The sequence below is a fragment of the Schistocerca cancellata genome, chromosome 2, assembly GCF_023864275.1.
Source record: "Schistocerca cancellata isolate TAMUIC-IGC-003103 chromosome 2, iqSchCanc2.1, whole genome shotgun sequence".
Classification (NCBI taxonomy): Eukaryota; Metazoa; Arthropoda; class Insecta; order Orthoptera; family Acrididae; genus Schistocerca; species Schistocerca cancellata.
The window spans coordinates 1,086,137,810-1,086,159,718 of record NC_064627.1 but is presented as its reverse complement, the minus strand read 5'-3'; the positions used below and the strand labels follow the sequence as shown (position 1 = coordinate 1,086,159,718).

Below are 21,909 nucleotides of genomic sequence, written 5' to 3'. Positions count from 1 at the left end.
TGCACCAATTTATAAGATAAACACTGTTAATTTTTAAATATTGTAAGCTTCAAGTGTGATATTTGTAACTTCCTGGCAGATTAAAACTGTGTGCCCGACCGAGACTCGAACTCGGGACCTTTGCCTTTCGCGGGCAAGTGCTCTACCAACTGAGCTACCGAAGCACGACTCACGCCCGGTCTCACAGCCTTACTTCTGCCAGTATCTCGTCTCCTACCTTCCAAACTTTACAGAAGCTCTTCTGCGAACCTTGCAGAACTAGCACTCCTGAAAGAAAGGATATTGCGGAGACATGGCTTAGCCACAGCCTGGGGGATGTTTCCAGAATGAGATTTTCACTCTGCAGCGGAGTGTGCGCTGATATGAAACTTCCTGGCAGATTAAAACTGTGTGCCCGACCGAGACTCGAACTCGGGACCTTTGCCTTTCGCGGGCAAGTGCTCTACCAACTGAGCTACCGAAGCACGACTCACGCCCGGTCTCACAGCCTTACTTCTGCCAGTATCTCGTCTCCTACCTTCCAAACTTTACAGAAGCTCTTCTGCGAACCTTGCAGAACTAGCACTCCTGAAAGAAAGGATATTGCGGAGACATGGCTTAGCCACAGCCTGGGGGATGTTTCCAGAATGAGATTTTCACTCTGCAGCGGAGTGTGCGCTGATATGAAACTTCCTGGCAGATTAAAACTGTGTGCCCGACCGAGACTCGAACTCGGGACCTTTGCCTTTCGCGGGCAAGTGCTCTACCAACTGAGCTACCGAAGCACGACTCACGCCCGGTCTCACAGCCTTACTTCTGCCAGTATCTCGTCTCCTACCTTCCAAACTTTACAGAAGCTCTTCTGCGAACCTTGCAGAACTAGCACTCCTGAAAGAAAGGATATTGCGGAGACATGGCTTAGCCACAGCCTGGGGGATGTTTCCAGAATGAGATTTTCACTCTGCAGCGGAGTGTGCGCTGATATGAAACTTCCTGGCAGATTAAAACTGTGTGCCCGACCGAGACTCGAACTCGGGACCTTTGCCTTTCGCGGGCAAGTGCTCTACCAACTGAGCTACCGAAGCACGACTCACGCCCGGTCTCACAGCCTTACTTCTGCCAGTATCTCGTCTCCTACCTTCCAAACTTTACAGAAGCTCTTCTGCGAACCTTGCAGAACTAGCACTCCTGAAAGAAAGGATATTGCGGAGACATGGCTTAGCCACAGCCTGGGGGATGTTTCCAGAATGAGATTTTCACTCTGCAGCGGAGTGTGCGCTGATATGAAACTTCCTGGCAGATTAAAACTGTGTGCCCGACCGAGACTCGAACTCGGGACCTTTGCCTTTCGCGGGCAAGTGCTCTACCAACTGAGCTACCGAAGCACGACTCACGCCCGGTCTCACAGCCTTACTTCTGCCAGTATCTCGTCTCCTACCTTCCAAACTTTACAGAAGCTCTTCTGCGAACCTTGCAGAACTAGCACTCCTGAAAGAAAGGATATTGCGGAGACATGGCTTAGCCACAGCCTGGGGGATGTTTCCAGAATGAGATTTTCACTCTGCAGCGGAGTGTGCGCTGATATGAAACTTCCTGGCAGATTAAAACTGTGTGCCCGACCGAGACTCGAACTCGGGACCTTTGCCTTTCGCGGGCAAGTGCTCTACCAACTGAGCTACCGAAGCACGACTCACGCCCGGTCTCACAGCCTTACTTCTGCCAGTATCTCGTCTCCTACCTTCCAAACTTTACAGAAGCTCTTCTGCGAACCTTGCAGAACTAGCACTCCTGAAAGAAAGGATATTGCGGAGACATGGCTTAGCCACAGCCTGGGGGATGTTTCCAGAATGAGATTTTCACTCTGCAGCGGAGTGTGCGCTGATATGAAACTTCCTGGCAGATTAAAACTGTGTGCCCGACCGAGACTCGAACTCGGGACCTTTGCCTTTCGCGGGCAAGTGCTCTACCAACTGAGCTACCGAAGCACGACTCACGCCCGGTCTCACAGCCTTACTTCTGCCAGTATCTCGTCTCCTACCTTCCAAACTTTACAGAAGCTCTTCTGCGAACCTTGCAGAACTAGCACTCCTGAAAGAAAGGATATTGCGGAGACATGGCTTAGCCACAGCCTGGGGGATGTTTCCAGAATGAGATTTTCACTCTGCAGCGGAGTGTGCGCTGATATGAAACTTCCTGGCAGATTAAAACTGTGTGCCCGACCGAGACTCGAACTCGGGACCTTTGCCTTTCGCGGGCAAGTGCTCTACCAACTGAGCTACCGAAGCACGACTCACGCCCGGTCTCACAGCCTTACTTCTGCCAGTATCTCGTCTCCTACCTTCCAAACTTTACAGAAGCTCTTCTGCGAACCTTGCAGAACTAGCACTCCTGAAAGAAAGGATATTGCGGAGACATGGCTTAGCCACAGCCTGGGGGATGTTTCCAGAATGAGATTTTCACTCTGCAGCGGAGTGTGCGCTGATATGAAACTTCCTGGCAGATTAAAACTGTGTGCCCGACCGAGACTCGAACTCGGGACCTTTGCCTTTCGCGGGCAAGTGCTCTACCAACTGAGCTACCGAAGCACGACTCACGCCCGGTCTCACAGCCTTACTTCTGCCAGTATCTCGTCTCCTACCTTCCAAACTTTACAGAAGCTCTTCTGCGAACCTTGCAGAACTAGCACTCCTGAAAGAAAGGATATTGCGGAGACATGGCTTAGCCACAGCCTGGGGGATGTTTCCAGAATGAGATTTTCACTCTGCAGCGGAGTGTGCGCTGATATGAAACTTCCTGGCAGATTAAAACTGTGTGCCCGACCGAGACTCGAACTCGGGACCTTTGCCTTTCGCGGGCAAGTGCTCTACCAACTGAGCTACCGAAGCACGACTCACGCCCGGTCTCACAGCCTTACTTCTGCCAGTATCTCGTCTCCTACCTTCCAAACTTTACAGAAGCTCTTCTGCGAACCTTGCAGAACTAGCACTCCTGAAAGAAAGGATATTGCGGAGACATGGCTTAGCCACAGCCTGGGGGATGTTTCCAGAATGAGATTTTCACTCTGCAGCGGAGTGTGCGCTGATATGAAACTTCCTGGCAGATTAAAACTGTGTGCCCGACCGAGACTCGAACTCGGGACCTTTGCCTTTCGCGGGCAAGTGCTCTACCAACTGAGCTACCGAAGCACGACTCACGCCCGGTCTCACAGCCTTACTTCTGCCAGTATCTCGTCTCCTACCTTCCAAACTTTACAGAAGCTCTTCTGCGAACCTTGCAGAACTAGCACTCCTGAAAGAAAGGATATTGCGGAGACATGGCTTAGCCACAGCCTGGGGGATGTTTCCAGAATGAGATTTTCACTCTGCAGCGGAGTGTGCGCTGATATGAAACTTCCTGGCAGATTAAAACTGTGTGCCCGACCGAGACTCGAACTCGGGACCTTTGCCTTTCGCGGGCAAGTGCTCTACCAACTGAGCTACCGAAGCACGACTCACGCCCGGTCTCACAGCCTTACTTCTGCCAGTATCTCGTCTCCTACCTTCCAAACTTTACAGAAGCTCTTCTGCGAACCTTGCAGAACTAGCACTCCTGAAAGAAAGGATATTGCGGAGACATGGCTTAGCCACAGCCTGGGGGATGTTTCCAGAATGAGATTTTCACTCTGCAGCGGAGTGTGCGCTGATATGAAACTTCCTGGCAGATTAAAACTGTGTGCCCGACCGAGACTCGAACTCGGGACCTTTGCCTTTCGCGGGCAAGTGCTCTACCAACTGAGCTACCGAAGCACGACTCACGCCCGGTCTCACAGCCTTACTTCTGCCAGTATCTCGTCTCCTACCTTCCAAACTTTACAGAAGCTCTTCTGCGAACCTTGCAGAACTAGCACTCCTGAAAGAAAGGATATTGCGGAGACATGGCTTAGCCACAGCCTGGGGGATGTTTCCAGAATGAGATTTTCACTCTGCAGCGGAGTGTGCGCTGATATGAAACTTCCTGGCAGATTAAAACTGTGTGCCCGACCGAGACTCGAACTCGGGACCTTTGCCTTTCGCGGGCAAGTGCTCTACCAACTGAGCTACCGAAGCACGACTCACGCCCGGTCTCACAGCCTTACTTCTGCCAGTATCTCGTCTCCTACCTTCCAAACTTTACAGAAGCTCTTCTGCGAACCTTGCAGAACTAGCACTCCTGAAAGAAAGGATATTGCGGAGACATGGCTTAGCCACAGCCTGGGGGATGTTTCCAGAATGAGATTTTCACTCTGCAGCGGAGTGTGCGCTGATATGAAACTTCCTGGCAGATTAAAACTGTGTGCCCGACCGAGACTCGAACTCGGGACCTTTGCCTTTCGCGGGCAAGTGCTCTACCAACTGAGCTACCGAAGCACGACTCACGCCCGGTCTCACAGCCTTACTTCTGCCAGTATCTCGTCTCCTACCTTCCAAACTTTACAGAAGCTCTTCTGCGAACCTTGCAGAACTAGCACTCCTGAAAGAAAGGATATTGCGGAGACATGGCTTAGCCACAGCCTGGGGGATGTTTCCAGAATGAGATTTTCACTCTGCAGCGGAGTGTGCGCTGATATGAAACTTCCTGGCAGATTATCAGCGCACACTCCGCTGCAGAGTGAAAATCTCATTCTGGAAACATCCCCCAGGCTGTGGCTAAGCCATGTCTCCGCAATATCCTTTCTTTCAGGAGTGCTAGTTCTGCAAGGTTCGCAGAAGAGCTTCTGTAAAGTTTGGAAGGTAGGAGACGAGATACTGGCAGAAGTAAGGCTGTGAGACCGGGCGTGAGTCGTGCTTCGGTAGCTCAGTTGGTAGAGCACTTGCCCGCGAAAGGCAAAGGTCCCGAGTTCGAGTCTCGGTCGGGCACACAGTTTTAATCTGCCAGGAAGTTTCATATCAGCGCACACTCCGCTGCAGAGTGAAAATCTCATTCTGGAAACATCCCCCAGGCTGTGGCTAAGCCATGTCTCCGCAATATCCTTTCTTTCAGGAGTGCTAGTTCTGCAAGGTTCGCAGAAGAGCTTCTGTAAAGTTTGGAAGGTAGGAGACGAGATACTGGCAGAAGTAAGGCTGTGAGACCGGGCGTGAGTCGTGCTTCGGTAGCTCAGTTGGTAGAGCACTTGCCCGCGAAAGGCAAAGGTCCCGAGTTCGAGTCTCGGTCGGGCACACAGTTTTAATCTGCCAGGAAGTTTCATATCAGCGCACACTCCGCTGCAGAGTGAAAATCTCATTCTGGAAACATCCCCCAGGCTGTGGCTAAGCCATGTCTCCGCAATATCCTTTCTTTCAGGAGTGCTAGTTCTGCAAGGTTCGCAGAAGAGCTTCTGTAAAGTTTGGAAGGTAGGAGACGAGATACTGGCAGAAGTAAGGCTGTGAGACCGGGCGTGAGTCGTGCTTCGGTAGCTCAGTTGGTAGAGCACTTGCCCGCGAAAGGCAAAGGTCCCGAGTTCGAGTCTCGGTCGGGCACACAGTTTTAATCTGCCAGGAAGTTTCATATCAGCGCACACTCCGCTGCAGAGTGAAAATCTCATTCTGGAAACATCCCCCAGGCTGTGGCTAAGCCATGTCTCCGCAATATCCTTTCTTTCAGGAGTGCTAGTTCTGCAAGGTTTGCAGAAGAGCTTCTGTAAAGTTTGGAAGGTAGGAGACGAGATACTGGCAGAAGTAAGGCTGTGAGACCGGGCGTGAGTCGTGCTTCGGTAGCTCAGTTGGTAGAGCACTTGCCCGCGAAAGGCAAAGGTCCCGAGTTCGAGTCTCGGTCGGGCACACAGTTTTAATCTGCCAGGAAGTTTCATATCAGCGCACACTCCGCTGCAGAGTGAAAATCTCATTCTGGAAACATCCCCCAGGCTGTGGCTAAGCCATGTCTCCGCAATATCCTTTCTTTCAGGAGTGCTAGTTCTGCAAGGTTCGCAGAAGAGCTTCTGTAAAGTTTGGAAGGTAGGAGACGAGATACTGGCAGAAGTAAGGCTGTGAGACCGGGCGTGAGTCGTGCTTCGGTAGCTCAGTTGGTAGAGCACTTGCCCGCGAAAGGCAAAGGTCCCGAGTTCGAGTCTCGGTCGGGCACACAGTTTTAATCTGCCAGGAAGTTTCATATCAGCGCACACTCCGCTGCAGAGTGAAAATCTCATTCTGGAAACATCCCCCAGGCTGTGGCTAAGCCATGTCTCCGCAATATCCTTTCTTTCAGGAGTGCTAGTTCTGCAAGGTTCGCAGAAGAGCTTCTGTAAAGTTTGGAAGGTAGGAGACGAGATACTGGCAGAAGTAAGGCTGTGAGACCGGGCGTGAGTCGTGCTTCGGTAGCTCAGTTGGTAGAGCACTTGCCCGCGAAAGGCAAAGGTCCCGAGTTCGAGTCTCGGTCGGGCACACAGTTTTAATCTGCCAGGAAGTTTCATATCAGCGCACACTCCGCTGCAGAGTGAAAATCTCATTCTGGAAACATCCCCCAGGCTGTGGCTAAGCCATGTCTCCGCAATATCCTTTCTTTCAGGAGTGCTAGTTCTGCAAGGTTCGCAGAAGAGCTTCTGTAAAGTTTGGAAGGTAGGAGACGAGATACTGGCAGAAGTAAGGCTGTGAGACCGGGCGTGAGTCGTGCTTCGGTAGCTCAGTTGGTAGAGCACTTGCCCGCGAAAGGCAAAGGTCCCGAGTTCGAGTCTCGGTCGGGCACACAGTTTTAATCTGCCAGGAAGTTTCATATCAGCGCACACTCCGCTGCAGAGTGAAAATCTCATTCTGGAAACATCCCCCAGGCTGTGGCTAAGCCATGTCTCCGCAATATCCTTTCTTTCAGGAGTGCTAGTTCTGCAAGGTTCGCAGAAGAGCTTCTGTAAAGTTTGGAAGGTAGGAGACGAGATACTGGCAGAAGTAAGGCTGTGAGACCGGGCGTGAGTCGTGCTTCGGTAGCTCAGTTGGTAGAGCACTTGCCCGCGAAAGGCAAAGGTCCCGAGTTCGAGTCTCGGTCGGGCACACAGTTTTAATCTGCCAGGAAGTTTCATATCAGCGCACACTCCGCTGCAGAGTGAAAATCTCATTCTGGAAACATCCCCCAGGCTGTGGCTAAGCCATGTCTCCGCAATATCCTTTCTTTCAGGAGTGCTAGTTCTGCAAGGTTCGCAGAAGAGCTTCTGTAAAGTTTGGAAGGTAGGAGACGAGATACTGGCAGAAGTAAGGCTGTGAGACCGGGCGTGAGTCGTGCTTCGGTAGCTCAGTTGGTAGAGCACTTGCCCGCGAAAGGCAAAGGTCCCGAGTTCGAGTCTCGGTCGGGCACACAGTTTTAATCTGCCAGGAAGTTTCATATCAGCGCACACTCCGCTGCAGAGTGAAAATCTCATTCTGGAAACATCCCCCAGGCTGTGGCTAAGCCATGTCTCCGCAATATCCTTTCTTTCAGGAGTGCTAGTTCTGCAAGGTTCGCAGAAGAGCTTCTGTAAAGTTTGGAAGGTAGGAGACGAGATACTGGCAGAAGTAAGGCTGTGAGACCGGGCGTGAGTCGTGCTTCGGTAGCTCAGTTGGTAGAGCACTTGCCCGCGAAAGGCAAAGGTCCCGAGTTCGAGTCTCGGTCGGGCACACAGTTTTAATCTGCCAGGAAGTTTCATATCAGCGCACACTCCGCTGCAGAGTGAAAATCTCATTCTGGAAACATCCCCCAGGCTGTGGCTAAGCCATGTCTCCGCAATATCCTTTCTTTCAGGAGTGCTAGTTCTGCAAGGTTCGCAGAAGAGCTTCTGTAAAGTTTGGAAGGTAGGAGACGAGATACTGGCAGAAGTAAGGCTGTGAGACCGGGCGTGAGTCGTGCTTCGGTAGCTCAGTTGGTAGAGCACTTGCCCGCGAAAGGCAAAGGTCCCGAGTTCGAGTCTCGGTCGGGCACACAGTTTTAATCTGCCAGGAAGTTTCATATCAGCGCACACTCCGCTGCAGAGTGAAAATCTCATTCTGGAAACATCCCCCAGGCTGTGGCTAAGCCATGTCTCCGCAATATCCTTTCTTTCAGGAGTGCTAGTTCTGCAAGGTTCGCAGAAGAGCTTCTGTAAAGTTTGGAAGGTAGGAGACGAGATACTGGCAGAAGTAAGGCTGTGAGACCGGGCGTGAGTCGTGCTTCGGTAGCTCAGTTGGTAGAGCACTTGCCCGCGAAAGGCAAAGGTCCCGAGTTCGAGTCTCGGTCGGGCACACAGTTTTAATCTGCCAGGAAGTTTCATATCAGCGCACACTCCGCTGCAGAGTGAAAATCTCATTCTGGAAACATCCCCCAGGCTGTGGCTAAGCCATGTCTCCGCAATATCCTTTCTTTCAGGAGTGCTAGTTCTGCAAGGTTCGCAGAAGAGCTTCTGTAAAGTTTGGAAGGTAGGAGACGAGATACTGGCAGAAGTAAGGCTGTGAGACCGGGCGTGAGTCGTGCTTCGGTAGCTCAGTTGGTAGAGCACTTGCCCGCGAAAGGCAAAGGTCCCGAGTTCGAGTCTCGGTCGGGCACACAGTTTTAATCTGCCAGGAAGTTTCATATCAGCGCACACTCCGCTGCAGAGTGAAAATCTCATTCTGTGATATTTGTAGTTTATTAGTGGTGTGAGGATAAAAGCTGACGAATGTTAGACAGACCTGCACATTTAATACATTAAGTGCTACCTTTCGTTCGAAATGTCCCGATTCTTAACTCATCACAGGTACCAACACCGGTTACGGGTGGCATGCAACAAACAAAATAAATGCAGTTACACAGTTTTTTTCACTAGTTTGACTTAATATGAGATGTACACCTTTGCCTCCGCCGTTTTATCCCCAACATTTGAGGCTTTAATGAAACAAATTGGTTACACATGTATCATTCAAAGTATTTTCCATCGCTGGCCACTACTTTCTCCCATCTTTCGGACAGTGTACGAATCCCGCATCGAAAAAATTGTTCATCTTTTGAAGCGATCCACAAATCGATCCAGTTTGTGACTTCTTCATGAGATCGGAACTGTTGGGCAGCCATTGATCTAAACAGGTGATAGAGAGAGCAGTGTCTGGAGAACATGGCGGATGGGGTAGGACTTTACATTTTAACGTTTCCAAGTACGTTTTGACCTCTTTTGCAACGTGGGGTCGAGCGTTGTCGTGCTGCAAAATCACTGTCGTGCCTCTCGCTGTACAGCGGCCGTTTGTCTTTTAATGCTCTTTTCAAACACATTAATTGTGTTCAATAACGATCACCTGTGATTGTTTCACTTGGTTTTAACACCTCATAGTACACGACGCCCAGCTGGTCCCACCAAATGCAGAGCATGATCCTGGAGCCGTGAATATTCGGTTTGGCCGTCGACGTGGAAGCATGTCCGGGATATCCCCATGATTTTTTGCGTTTAGGTTTATCGTAATGAACCCATTTTTCGTCCCCGGTCACAATGCGATGCAGAAATCCCTTCCACTTTTGTCTCTGAAGCAACTGTTCACAAACGCCGTTCAACGTCTCTTGGTTTCAGCTCACACGGGACCCAAGTTCCTTCTTTCTGAATCATATCCATAGCCTTGAGACGTTTTGAAATGGCTTGCTATGTCACTCCCGTTAATCGTGCCAATCCTTCTCGTGTTTGACGCGAGTCTTCACTCAGCAATGCCTCTATTCTGCATATTCGAGAACATTCTCTCATCCACCACTATGACGGTCTACGGCGTTAAAATAACCCTTCGTGAAGCGGGGTCTAGTGAAGTAGGGAATACAACCCGTCGGCTTTGGCCAATGACGTCATACATTAGTCACAGATAGTAGTGTCTTCACTTCGAGGCATAGGTAATAAAACAATTCTGTGTTTCGGATAAGCGCTATCATTGTACATTAAAATAATTGAATGTGATTCTAAAAGCGATCGCTTCGTATTGGTTAAATTATTCACCGTGTGGTTTAATTAAGTTAATTGGTTGTTTCTTATTCAAACGGTACTTAATTTTATTCGTAGCGATATTGAGGTAATTTGGAGTATTAGTTTCTTATTGTAGAACAATTTTTAGTGTCTTGTTTTCGTTTGTAGGAATGGATTTGTCTGTTGCAATGAATCTTGATGATTTAAGACAAGCTATGGGAGAAGACATGTTGATCACAATTTGTTACTTGCAAATGTGTGGTCTTATTGCTGAATACGTCCGATGTCGTGAGTGCGGCGAACATATGCGCCTCACCTGTGTATCAAGTCGCCGTACTCAAGATTTATTTGTATGGAGGTGCAGCAGAGACCGGTTGTGGCGATCTATTAGGAGAGGAACGTGGTACGAGAAATCTAAGTTCACCCTGACAGACATTATGAAAATCACTTACTGTTGGTATATTAAAAAACTGGAAACCCGCCTCGATTGCGAAAAAAGCACCTAGTGTTAACCTAGGTTTCGGCGTAGATAACTACACCTTCTTCAGAACAATAAAACCCATAAGTGCCTAAGAAGACCTTTGTCATTGATTAAAAGAACACCATAGCTATACATTAATAAACGAAAAAAGGCAAACACAAACAGTACATATATACAAAGTCTAAACCACTACTTAACTTAATTGTGTAACCTTCACCTCACACCGGCCTATGTTCGATGGGCCATGAACCGCCATCAGTTTATGGTGTAGTTATCTACGCCGAAACCTAGGGTCTAGTGAAGCAGGGGATACAACCCGTCGGCTTTGACCAATGACGTCATACATTAGTCATAGATAGTAATGTCTTTACTTCGAGGCAGAGATAATAAAACAGTTCTGTGTTCCGGATAAGCGCTATCATTGTACATTGTAATAATTATTTGCGATGATACTGAGGTAATTTGGAGTATTAGTTTGTTATTGTAGAACAATTTTAGTGCCTTATTTTCGTTTAAAGGAATGGATTTGTCTGTTTGTGGGTATGTAATTTTCGTTACTGTCTGTGTAGGCGAGCTTCGGTTATTCCTCGATATTTCCGAGTGTTAAGTTCACTTTTCCACTTGCTTCTATCACTGTATTTCTCTATTTTGACATATTTCACTGTTTTAATCCACCAATATGTGTATTTTCGTGTTGTGAAGTATGTAATAGAAATTTCTCAGCTGTCGATCTTCTTTCGTTTTCCAGCACTACTATCAGTACGACATTTTCGAATGTGTACTTGCCATATCACAGGCTAAACCCTTGACACTACTAAAATTTGTATCCCGCCCTTCACTTCGTCTTTACACTGACACTACATATGTCAATTGGCGAGCAAGATACAAATGTTGCGTATAGCTATATAGCTGAAGTAACGAATGGGATACTATTAGCGTCCAAGGCAAGAAGAAAACTGTGCCCCATAGTGAAGAACGGGATACAAATGGTACATGTGTCGTATTCTTGCCTCCGTGTAGTTCAATTGAGGTTCAGATTACAAATGTAACTTACGTCTATTTCCACCTTTTCGTTACCAGTGTACATATATAGAGGTCAACGGAAGTCTGGTATACATATATTACATAATTAGGTCGTTCTGTCATCAATAGTACTGATATGTACGTAAGAAAAGAGTGTTAGTAATAGCGGAGACGAAATAAACAACACATCTATAATTTGTATCCCGTGTTACACTTCGGGTTTACTGAAGCGGAGGATACATCGTTCAAGTGAAGAACACGACAGTAATGCTAGTGAAAACGAAGAAATCGACTTACGACAAACTCGTATTCCGTACTTTACTTAAGCAACACACTTCGAATGAGCTTTAAATTTGTATTCGGCGTTTCATTTACGGTTTAGTGAAGCAGGGGATACATAGTTCAAGTGAACAACAGGACAGCAATGCTAGCTGAAACTAAGAAATCGATATACGCTGAACTTGTATCCCGTACTGCACTTAAGCAACACAGTTCGAAAGAGTTTCGAGATACAACTGACATACATGCAACGTGATGTATTCTTTGTTAGTAATATATTTCATTCATTTCTTTCCATTGTATTTTGCGAAGAAATACTAAGATAGAAACACGCGATATCGTTAACGTGAAAATACTACTGGCCCAGCACTAGTACGAGTACGATTTTTTCGGATCTGTACTAGCAATATTAAAGGCGAAACCCCCCGACACAACTAAAATTTGTATCCCGTCCTCCACTTCGCCTTTACGCTGACATTATATATGTCAGTTCGGAAGCAAGATACAAATGTTGCGTATAGCTATGTAGCTCAAGTAAAGAATGGGATACTATTAGCGTCCGAGACGACAAAAAAACTGTACATAGTCAAGTACAAACTGTGCATGTGTCGTCTTATTGTCTCCGTGTAGTTCAGTTGAGGTACAGGTTGCAAATGTAGCGTACGTGTATTTCCACCTTTTCGTCACCAGTGTACATATATAGAGGTTAACAGAAGTGTGGTATACAAATATCAAATACGTAGGTCCCTCTGTCATCAGTAGTACTGATATGTACGTAAGAATAGAGTGTTAGTAATAGCGGAGACGAAATAAACAACACATCTACAATTTGTATCCCGTGTTCCATTTAGGGTTTACTGAAGCAGAGGATACATCGTCCAAGTGAACAACAGGATAGTAATGCTAGTGAAAACGAAGAAATCGACGTACGCTAAACTTGTATCCCGTACTGCACTTAAGCAATACAGTTCGAAAGATTTCGAGATACAACTGATATACATGTAACGTGATGTATTCTTCGCTACGAATATAGTTCATTCATTCCTTTCCATTGTGTTTTGCGGAGAAATAGTAGGATACAAACACGCGAAATCGTTAACGTGAAAATACTAGTGGCCCTTGTATATGTGAAGTATAGTTTTTCTCTCTTGCATTCCTTTGTTTATGAACATTCTTCTCAGCTCTTTCATCTTTGTAATGCATGCTCTCTGGCCAATTCTGACGTCATTGGTCAAAGCCGACGGGTTGTATCACCACCACCTAGAGACAAGGCCGCGGCGCGAAATTCCCAGCAGGCCGTGACGTCACTCCAAGCAGGCCACCATGTTGTGTTTCGAAGCGTTTGTTTGTCTACACGTTTGTTGGATCGAGTGCTATATTCGTGCTTAAAACTAGCGATTACAGTGTTTACGTGTAGTGAAGCTACTGTGAACATGGTTTACAAGTGTTGTGTGCCAAGGTGTCGTGGGAATTACGGAACTCGATCGAAAGTAATGCTGTTTTCCTTTCCGAAAGATGCGAATCTGCGTTGGAAATGTCTTTCAGTGATTCATCGGGCAATTTCCAACCCATTGAGCACACGAAGGTATGTAAAAACTATATACCTAGTACAATTATTATTTTTTTCTGGTGGAATATCTTGCATTTTGGATAAATTTGACTAAAATTGTGAGCAAAAGTTCGCAGTAAATAGGCCTAGTATTCGTTATCAAGTGGTTTTATTTTGATTTTGAAAACGAAATATAAATTTGTGGCTCGTGTTACTTTTTATTCGTGTTTAAATTTCTCTGCAGTTCGTATTTTGTTACGCATTACCGATACGTTTTATTCTCTATTTGTGAGTGGGTGTTGTTTTTCACTCTCGCATTAGTTAGCATGAGTGCTAACGAATGTTGAAACTGCCGTTTTCATGTTTAAAAAGCGATCTCTCTGTATGAAGCATATCTGTTTTATTTTTCGATGTGTCAAACAATGGAACAAATTAATCTAGAAATAGGTTAAATTTATTATTGACGTTTTTAGCTTGATGCATTGTCTCATTCCAACTGCTGCAAATGTCTGCTGAAGGTTTGTAGATTTTCACTGTTGACTTATGCTCAAAATCTGCCATATTTTTACAGGAAAGAAAATTTACATTACAATAACAACGCATAATTGTTTTTGTGAGGTGAGTTAAAAATGATTGTTTGCTTGGGGAATGTACTCAGCTTTCCTGAGGGAGCTCTATAAACAGCTACACAATATTTATTTAGGATACTAAAGGCAGAGGAATTTAATATTATAAACTGTATTAGTGCATAATTTTTCAAGTGAGTGTAAATAATAGTTGTCTGGTCCAGAAAGAATGTACTTTATCACAGTGCATTTTTCACAAATGTACCTTGTTTTATCATGTATATCGCAATATTATTTACATCCCGCACTCGTACGTTTTCACTGGCTATTGATAAGTCTTATGCAATTACATTACCGGTAAAAAAAGAATTATAAACTATAGTTTCTGCTATATCGCGATTGATAAAGTTACTTATTTTAACCATTCGGCAAAGTACTCTCCTCTTTGCGTGGTATCATTCGCCAAGATCTCGTTTCGTTATCTCCAGCTGTTTACGAGATATGACAAGCGTTATGAATATTTCATTCCCGCGCGTTGCGATCGGAAGTTGCTGCAGATGCTCAATTTTTTCGAGATTGGAAGCAGATATTGATCCAAAGTTTTACGAAAACTTCAAAACCTCATCTGTATTTCATACTCAGCAATAGAATGTGTAATATGCATCAAACACAAATTCATAGCGACCCCTATTTTTGATGGCAACGTTCTCAAATTTGATACTCATCTGTGAAATACCACAATAGTTATGACCATTATCGAAATGATTGGCACTTCATCATGAAGCTGCCATATAAAGCTAAAAGTATTTCAGAAATTAATTATTTTTTACGATATAGGTTCTGTAAAACCGTTTGACAAAGATTTGCAGGCCGTGCGTCTCGATTCTTTAAGCGCAGCGCCAAGCCAACCCTGGCCCGCTTTGCGTGACGTCACAAGAGCGCGCCGCGGCCTTCTCTTTAGGTGGTGGTGGTTGTATCCCCTGCTACACGAGACCCGTGAAGCGTTGAAACCACTCGTGACACGTTCTTTCACTAATAGCGTCCTTATCATACGTACTTGAGAGCATTCGATGAGACTCAGCCGCTGTTTTCTTCATATTAAAACAAAACAGTAACACCTCCCGCAAATGACAAGAATTAGGCTCGTCAACTGACATTTTCTATGAAGAACAACTTCATGTTGCAGACAAATCGAGTAACGTTTGAATGAGGGTATGTTGACTGAGGTCCAAGCTAACTGCCTGACGTCTGCGATCTGCTTCTGTCGAACGCTACTAGAGAGCCTGTATAGGGAGAGAGTGTCCAACCGGACGAGACGGCGGCCATTTTTCTGCCAAACTGCAGTGGAGGGGGGGAGGGGGGACTTTTGAATGGCCAGTAGTGGAGTACACACTCACCGAATCCAAAGCACAAGACAATATAGCGAAATCATTCGTTAAATGCCTTTGTTTATAAGAATAATGTGTTATAATAATTTTCACACAGCCAATTTACAGGTCTGTTTTCAAATTTAGCTATGTATATTGCAAGTTGTTTTATATGTGGTAAAAAGCAAAAACGACTTACTTCGCATAGAGTACTTGGTTGGTTTCCACAAGGCTCCTGTTTGCTCTATGTCAGCCCTGTTGACTGTGACTGCCCACTGCTTTCGTCTTTCTTCAATGCGTGGAAATGCTAACATGCGAAATCCACCTTCGCCCCTATTGGAACAACCAAATGCAGCACAACCTGGCATCGTTTACGAACGTCTGCAGAACGAATTACAGATGACAAAAACAATACTGTACAATTACTGCCGTGTTTACTTCAAGCATTTAGACCTACCGACTTCATCACAAAACGCTTCATTATTTCAACTCGTATTTAAGATCGCAAACGCTAATTACGTACTGAAAACGATATACAGCTAAATCGAACATGCATGCACAACGCATAACAAGTCTCTCAATAATTCAAATACCTTTTAATCGTTTCCAAAAGTCCTCTGAACTTCAACTCAAAAGCACGGCGAACATAGGAAGCGCGAGAGACGTTTGGCGGCATTTTTCTGCCAAAGCAAATCAACCAATCACGGGCAACTTCACCTATGGCCACTCTCTCTGTATCAAGCCCCCACAACCGCACGAGTGGTCGCCTGTGGAGAGCGGACATATTGAATAGCTGGGCGGCGGCCATTAGAGTGGTAAACTGAGGCGCGGAGTTCGAATGTTTATACATCGCTTTTGGTTATCAAATGCCTTCCCTTGAGTTAGGTCGCAAACATAATGCCTCATTTAAATACGTTACCACAATATACTTAATATTTATGAACAAACAGCAACTAGTCACTGTTTATGAATTTATCTTACGTACTACATGGAATCTGCTGTAGCTAAAAGTTATGTACTGGACCCCTAGCATTTTTCGTAGTTTATTTACGATAGATTTATGCAAAATGCATCAAAATACTCGAAGATTTGCCCACTATATTAATAGATATTTTCTGACTCTACCTTGCTTTAGATTTTATGACGAGAAATGCGTTATATATGGCATAGTGCTTTGGCAACTCACGACCAAATTATCAAGTTTCAACCTAACCTAGACCATGAAAACACTACCGATAAGCCAACTTTCTTCAAAATGATCAGAACATGTAAAATGGTATTCCGTCGGTCGGAAATCTTGCTTCCTGACAGCGTGTAACCATTTTTGTAACAGCTGTGGTTTTGAGAAAGGAAACCTGCAAATAGATGCACAGACAATATGCTAATACCGTGTTACAAAAACATTTATTAAGCAAGCGCACTGACATACAAAACAACTTAAAATATTCACATACCTGTGAAATGTAATATTCGTTCCTTTCTCGAATTTATTTGTACAATTAATCGCTGCACAACTCTTCACCATTACTTCTTTTGATTGGAATGTACAGACAGTAGAATTACGAGTAACAAATACTGTATGTACGCCCCAACAAATATACAACGTTGAATCAGGGTCTTCATAAACAACAATACTACACAACACATCAGACTACAACCACTATAATGGCGTCCAGCCGAAAGGTTCAAATTATCCCGCGACTGCAGCGCCATCAGTGAGTCTAGTTATTTTTTACAAGGTCTTTGCTCTGTATACAGGCTCTCTAAACGCTACATACCGTTGTTGCCACCTATCGGCAAACGGCGGAAGCAGAGTTGTACACCTTGTATATCAGAGGCGTTACTTAAAAATAACACACTCACCTACCTTCACTATCTCTCCCGGAACATAGTTCCAGGAAACGTTTTTCATGCTAGAGGGTACAATAAAATAGTTTCGCACAAATTAATTGGCGTAGATAACATTTTTAAGTCTCTCTCTCTCTCTCTCTCTCTCTCTCTCTCTCTCTCTCTCTGTGTGTGTGTGTGTGTGTGTGTGTGTGTCCCTCCCTCCTCACAGTCCGTCTTTATAAAAAATACTACTACATCTTCCACATGTTGTGTTGCACAGAAACGTGATAAGTGAATCTGTTGATTGTTGTAGGACGAACACGCTGTACGCGGCGCTGGAGCAGCGGCTGTCGCTGGAGGAGGCGCGTCTCACGCGTCTGCAGCAGGAGTCGCAGCGCGTGCTGAAGGAAGTGGAAGAAGCGACGGGACACCTGGAGACGGCCACGGCCAGCTCCAGGGACCGGCGCAGCCGCCGCCTGGCCCCGTGAGGCCGATACTCCACTCAGCCACCTGCAGGAGCCCCACCGCCGAAGGCGCCTTGCGAGGTGGATTCGGTCAATATTACGCCGAGAGAGGGATACACCAGTGATTTCTGAACTCACGCAGGTATTAGGAAACAAACATCTGCTCACGAAAAAATAGGGAACACTGTTAACTGGCTCTCGAATAATCGGTTTTGTCGGAAAGCAGTTTACCTCGTACCCAAAATGAGGGCGGTCACCATTCAGTACTTGGATACACTGTGCACATGTCAAAATGAAGGTTGCAACCACCACACAGAAAGCCGGTGGCACAGCGTTATTCTCTGTACCGAAGGTGGCCTGGAAATCTGTAGCTTTGTGCATTTCAGATGTTTGTGTGTAAATGCATGTCCTGAAGTTGGTGGTACGATGAACTCGGTGTTGTTTTTCAGGATGAGGTGGGAGCACTATTAAAGTGTAATACATGTGCAGTAAAGGATAACATACAAAGCCTGTCTTGTGTTACAGGCTGGTCGTCTCTGCCACACTCCTTGTGGGTGTCAACAAAATCTAACTACCGCTTTTGAGCCACGATATTGGAACAGAAAAATGAGTCGGTGATACCGGAGTCGGGAGCATGAATAGTGTCAATCATTTGTTCACGTGTCGTCTGTCACTGCTCCACACGTGCAGGCAGTCACTGAGACATCACCTCCAGCAGTCTCTGTTTTGCAGGAGCATTCGTGGTCTCTTTAACTGCGGCAACTTGATTGTGCACACTATACTCGTTTTCTTTTGATTGACATACACCTGACAAAGACTTCTGTATATTACTTTCTTTTTTTCCCCTTTTTGTTACCCTTTACTCACATTATTAACTGTCTCTAGTTTTCTCGATATCCATGTATCGACTCAGTGACTATCGGGACTTCAAACCAGTAGTACTCCATTATACATACTGTGAGTAAATGCTAATCGATTATATTTTTCATATTAAAAATGCTTTTATTACTCAAAATGTGACTAATAAAAATATACAAGGAATTTTAGTAAATATCTGAAAATCTTGTCATTCAGTCTTGCTCGACACTTCTGGATTGGTCCTTACTTACTCATATTCCAGACCTATTGTGACACTGAAGCAGTTTTAGATCATCATGGATTTGTATTTGCATGCAGAACTTTCACCATGGTTTTCAGTTATGAGATGTTAGTGTGGACTAATGTAAGATACACGAAGGCCAGTATCAGATTATGTTTTACCCACTTGCATACATTTTAAACATGCGAAATGTATGTGTCCAAATAATTCATCGTTTATTTGATGTTTCAAATAATAAATTGTCTTTGTGTATGAGCAATGTTCCTTGCACATAATTTTATGCAGCACCTTTGTGCTGGAGTGACGGCCTTAAAACTTAATGCTGAGGAAACTTTCATAACTACATACTAGCTTTTCCTCCTCTTTATTCTGTCCTTCACAAAGTTTTCATGTAAATTAATAGAAAAATCCGAAAGACAGTTTTAGATCAGGAAGTATCAGTATTGGCGACAAGCAAGTACTCAAATTGCTTACATAATACCATGTTTGTGATAGCATTATACGCAATATAAAAATATCACCTGTAATTTCACTTAGTGAAATCGTTAATAAGTTGAAAACCAGGAATACATTAATTCTGTAAGGACTGTTCATAATCAAACTTGGACATTACCAGAAATATACTAATTAACATATATCTGTTACAATGTGCATCATGATTTCAGTTAATTTTATTCATTTTCCCAGTATTACAGGTGTGTGGCAAAATCGTGTAACAAATATAATTTTTGTTGTGGCAAATAGGGAGGCAAGTGTATCCAGTATGTCATGTAACATTGCTGTAACGTTTCCTTCCATCCATTTTAGACTTTTCCCTTTGCTGAAGTATGACTGAAAGATTAAGTAAATTTTTATAGACATAGTTTGCAAGAAAAACACCTTTTGGAAACTACTGCAGTTTATATACAGCTGATACAGAACTGGCCACCACAAGAAAGTTGTTTGTAACTGAAAAGTATGATAAGATTTACACTTATACAGTGAAACATTTGCAGTACATCTTACACTTTAAAGTTGTATTCACTTGAAGAATAAAGAGCTGATAAGCACCTCTATGTTAGGAATGAGCTGAAAACTGAAAGCGGACTGATGTTTTTAGACATTTATTAGCTAGTATGTAAATGTTTGCCGATAATACTTCCATGCTATAAAAGTGCCAATAGATACAGAGTAAAGAGGATGGATTTCAAATGCCTTCTTTGTGGTATGATTTCCCAGCTTCAGCTGAAAACACAGAAATGTTTTTGGGGGACAACTTCAAAGTATAATAATTAGTGATTGCTTTTTACCTTCATAACTGAAAGACTTAATGGGAAAAACAAATGAGAAATTTAAGTACAGCTAGTTTTTTATATGCTGGGTTTACCAGTTTTTAGACATGATAATATGAGCATAAAAATATGCTTGGTTTTTTATTTTATGCTGAGATGATTTTAAATTTGTACTGACTGAAGGTATGTTACTGAATTGTGTGTCATTGTCTATTAGAAACAGAGTTTAAGGAAATATAAAGCTGTAATGTTACCTGAGAATATAGAATCATCATCAAAATAACAAATATTATGCCCAGAATCCTGATCTCTGTTTTAAATGAAAGCTCTCTGTGTGAGACTTGCAGTTTAGTCTGGCAAAGAAATGCCTTGCTTTGATACATTATTGTGTTGTTTCTATAAAGTCTACATGTATTAATGAAAACCCAGTCCCAAGAAAAATATTATGCATTTATAGTTCATTATAAATGCAAATACAACAAAACTGAACTGTTTCTTGCATTAGCATCCTAAAATCTTTCATGTGACCTTTCGATGTACTATGCAGACATTTATATCTTAAAGGTTACCTAGTAATGAATCAATAAACCAAACAGTGTTGACATGAAAATGTTTGTAGGAAACTTAAGATATGTGGGAAGCTATAAACCAAAGTATGACAATTTAATTGAAAAATATATTGTGATAGGTATGTAAATGTATTTAAAATATGTACCACTTGTACCAGTTTTGTACTTTTCTGTTAATACATTTATGTAACTTAAGAATTATTGTGTGACAAAACAAACTGTCTGTATTCCCATCACTGACTGTATCACATAGTTTGTTCTAATGTTTCATTTTCTGTATTTGAATATTGACAGATCTGTCATAAATCTTGAAACAAATAGCAGTCTATCAAGTTTATGCTTATTCATTCATTCACCATGTTCTATGGAACCAAAAAAGAGATAGAACATTCAGGGGTATGGACTGCATCAAGGTATACACCAACATATGATGAAGATATCATATAAATATTAAAAACTGAAATGTAAAATGTTGATGTTTCACAATACTATTTATTTTATAGTCCATTGTGAACTGGCTTTTGGATTTTTAGTCCATCTGTAGACAGCTTAAGACTAAACAGATAATCCACATCCCATCGCAACAGCTTTAAACTGTATGAGGATTGTGTTTCCAAAGATATGTGACTTTTTATCTTTAATGTTCTAGGTACTCTTGTTATAGAGTAAAAACAGTAACGCAGCAAATAAGACCTCATGGCTCTTCTAAATTGTATGTTTTCCTCAATAGACTTTATATTTATGGGGAACTTACTCAACAGTCGTAGGTCCAAATGGAATGCTCCCATTTGACAAAGTTGTTTATTAACATGTAACATGTGCACATATGAGTTTATTCTAGTGTACTGTTTATGAATTTCATTATTTTTCTTTGGTCTATATTTGGTTGATACTATCAGTTTTTTAGAATAGAATACAAATACAAATAAGCAAGAAAGTATTAGGATCTTCGGCTTTCCAAAACTGGGTTTGTATGATTCTCTAGTTTTGGTGAAAAGCTCTGTTTCCAGCTTGGTGGAAATGTTAAAATGCTGCTACATTTTAAGAAGTGCTATGCTCTCTAGTTTTGCTTCCATGTATGATCCTCATGGCTCTCTTCTGGATTCTAGAAGTTCTAAGGGCATCTAGAGAATTGTCCAGAAGCTGTACCTGCTTACTTCCACTTAGTACCCACTACATTCAGCACTGACAGTGGCCAACACACACAATTTAGAATTTACTCACCTTCACACATCCTACATGTTACTGATGTCATCATTTACATACATAAATAAGAGACATAATGTACATAAAAGCTTCATGGTATTTACATTAGTGACTCGCTGTTGCACATAATATGAAAATTATATATGCAGGAACCTTTTAACCAGTGATTTATTACAACTTTAGTATGACAGTAGTCAGAACTTTGTCACTTCCATCTGATGCCTCATACTCTTTTTCTGGGGTAGCACACTTCGTTCTTAAATCTCTCTCTGAAAGTATATCACTTGATTGTCCAGTTCTAGTACAGCCATCCTAAGGTTAAAATTATTTAAATTCTCTTTAACACTGAGAAGGCAGCTATATTTGAATATACTAGGGACTG

The 21,909-nt window shown here is 43.7% G+C and overlaps 1 protein-coding gene across 1 annotated transcript in view; it reads left to right on the top strand.

The window, feature by feature from the left end:
* Positions 1–20,631, top strand: part of LOC126161229 (uncharacterized) — a 477,655-nt gene extending 457,024 nt beyond the window's left edge. Inside the window, exon 7 of the mRNA XM_049916971.1 lies at positions 17,232–20,631. Coding sequence (XP_049772928.1) covers positions 17,232–17,406 — 175 coding nt within the window. The 3' untranslated portion in view covers positions 17,407–20,631. The remainder of the gene's footprint in view (positions 1–17,231) is intronic.
* The last annotated feature ends 1,278 nt before the right edge of the window (positions 20,632–21,909 follow it).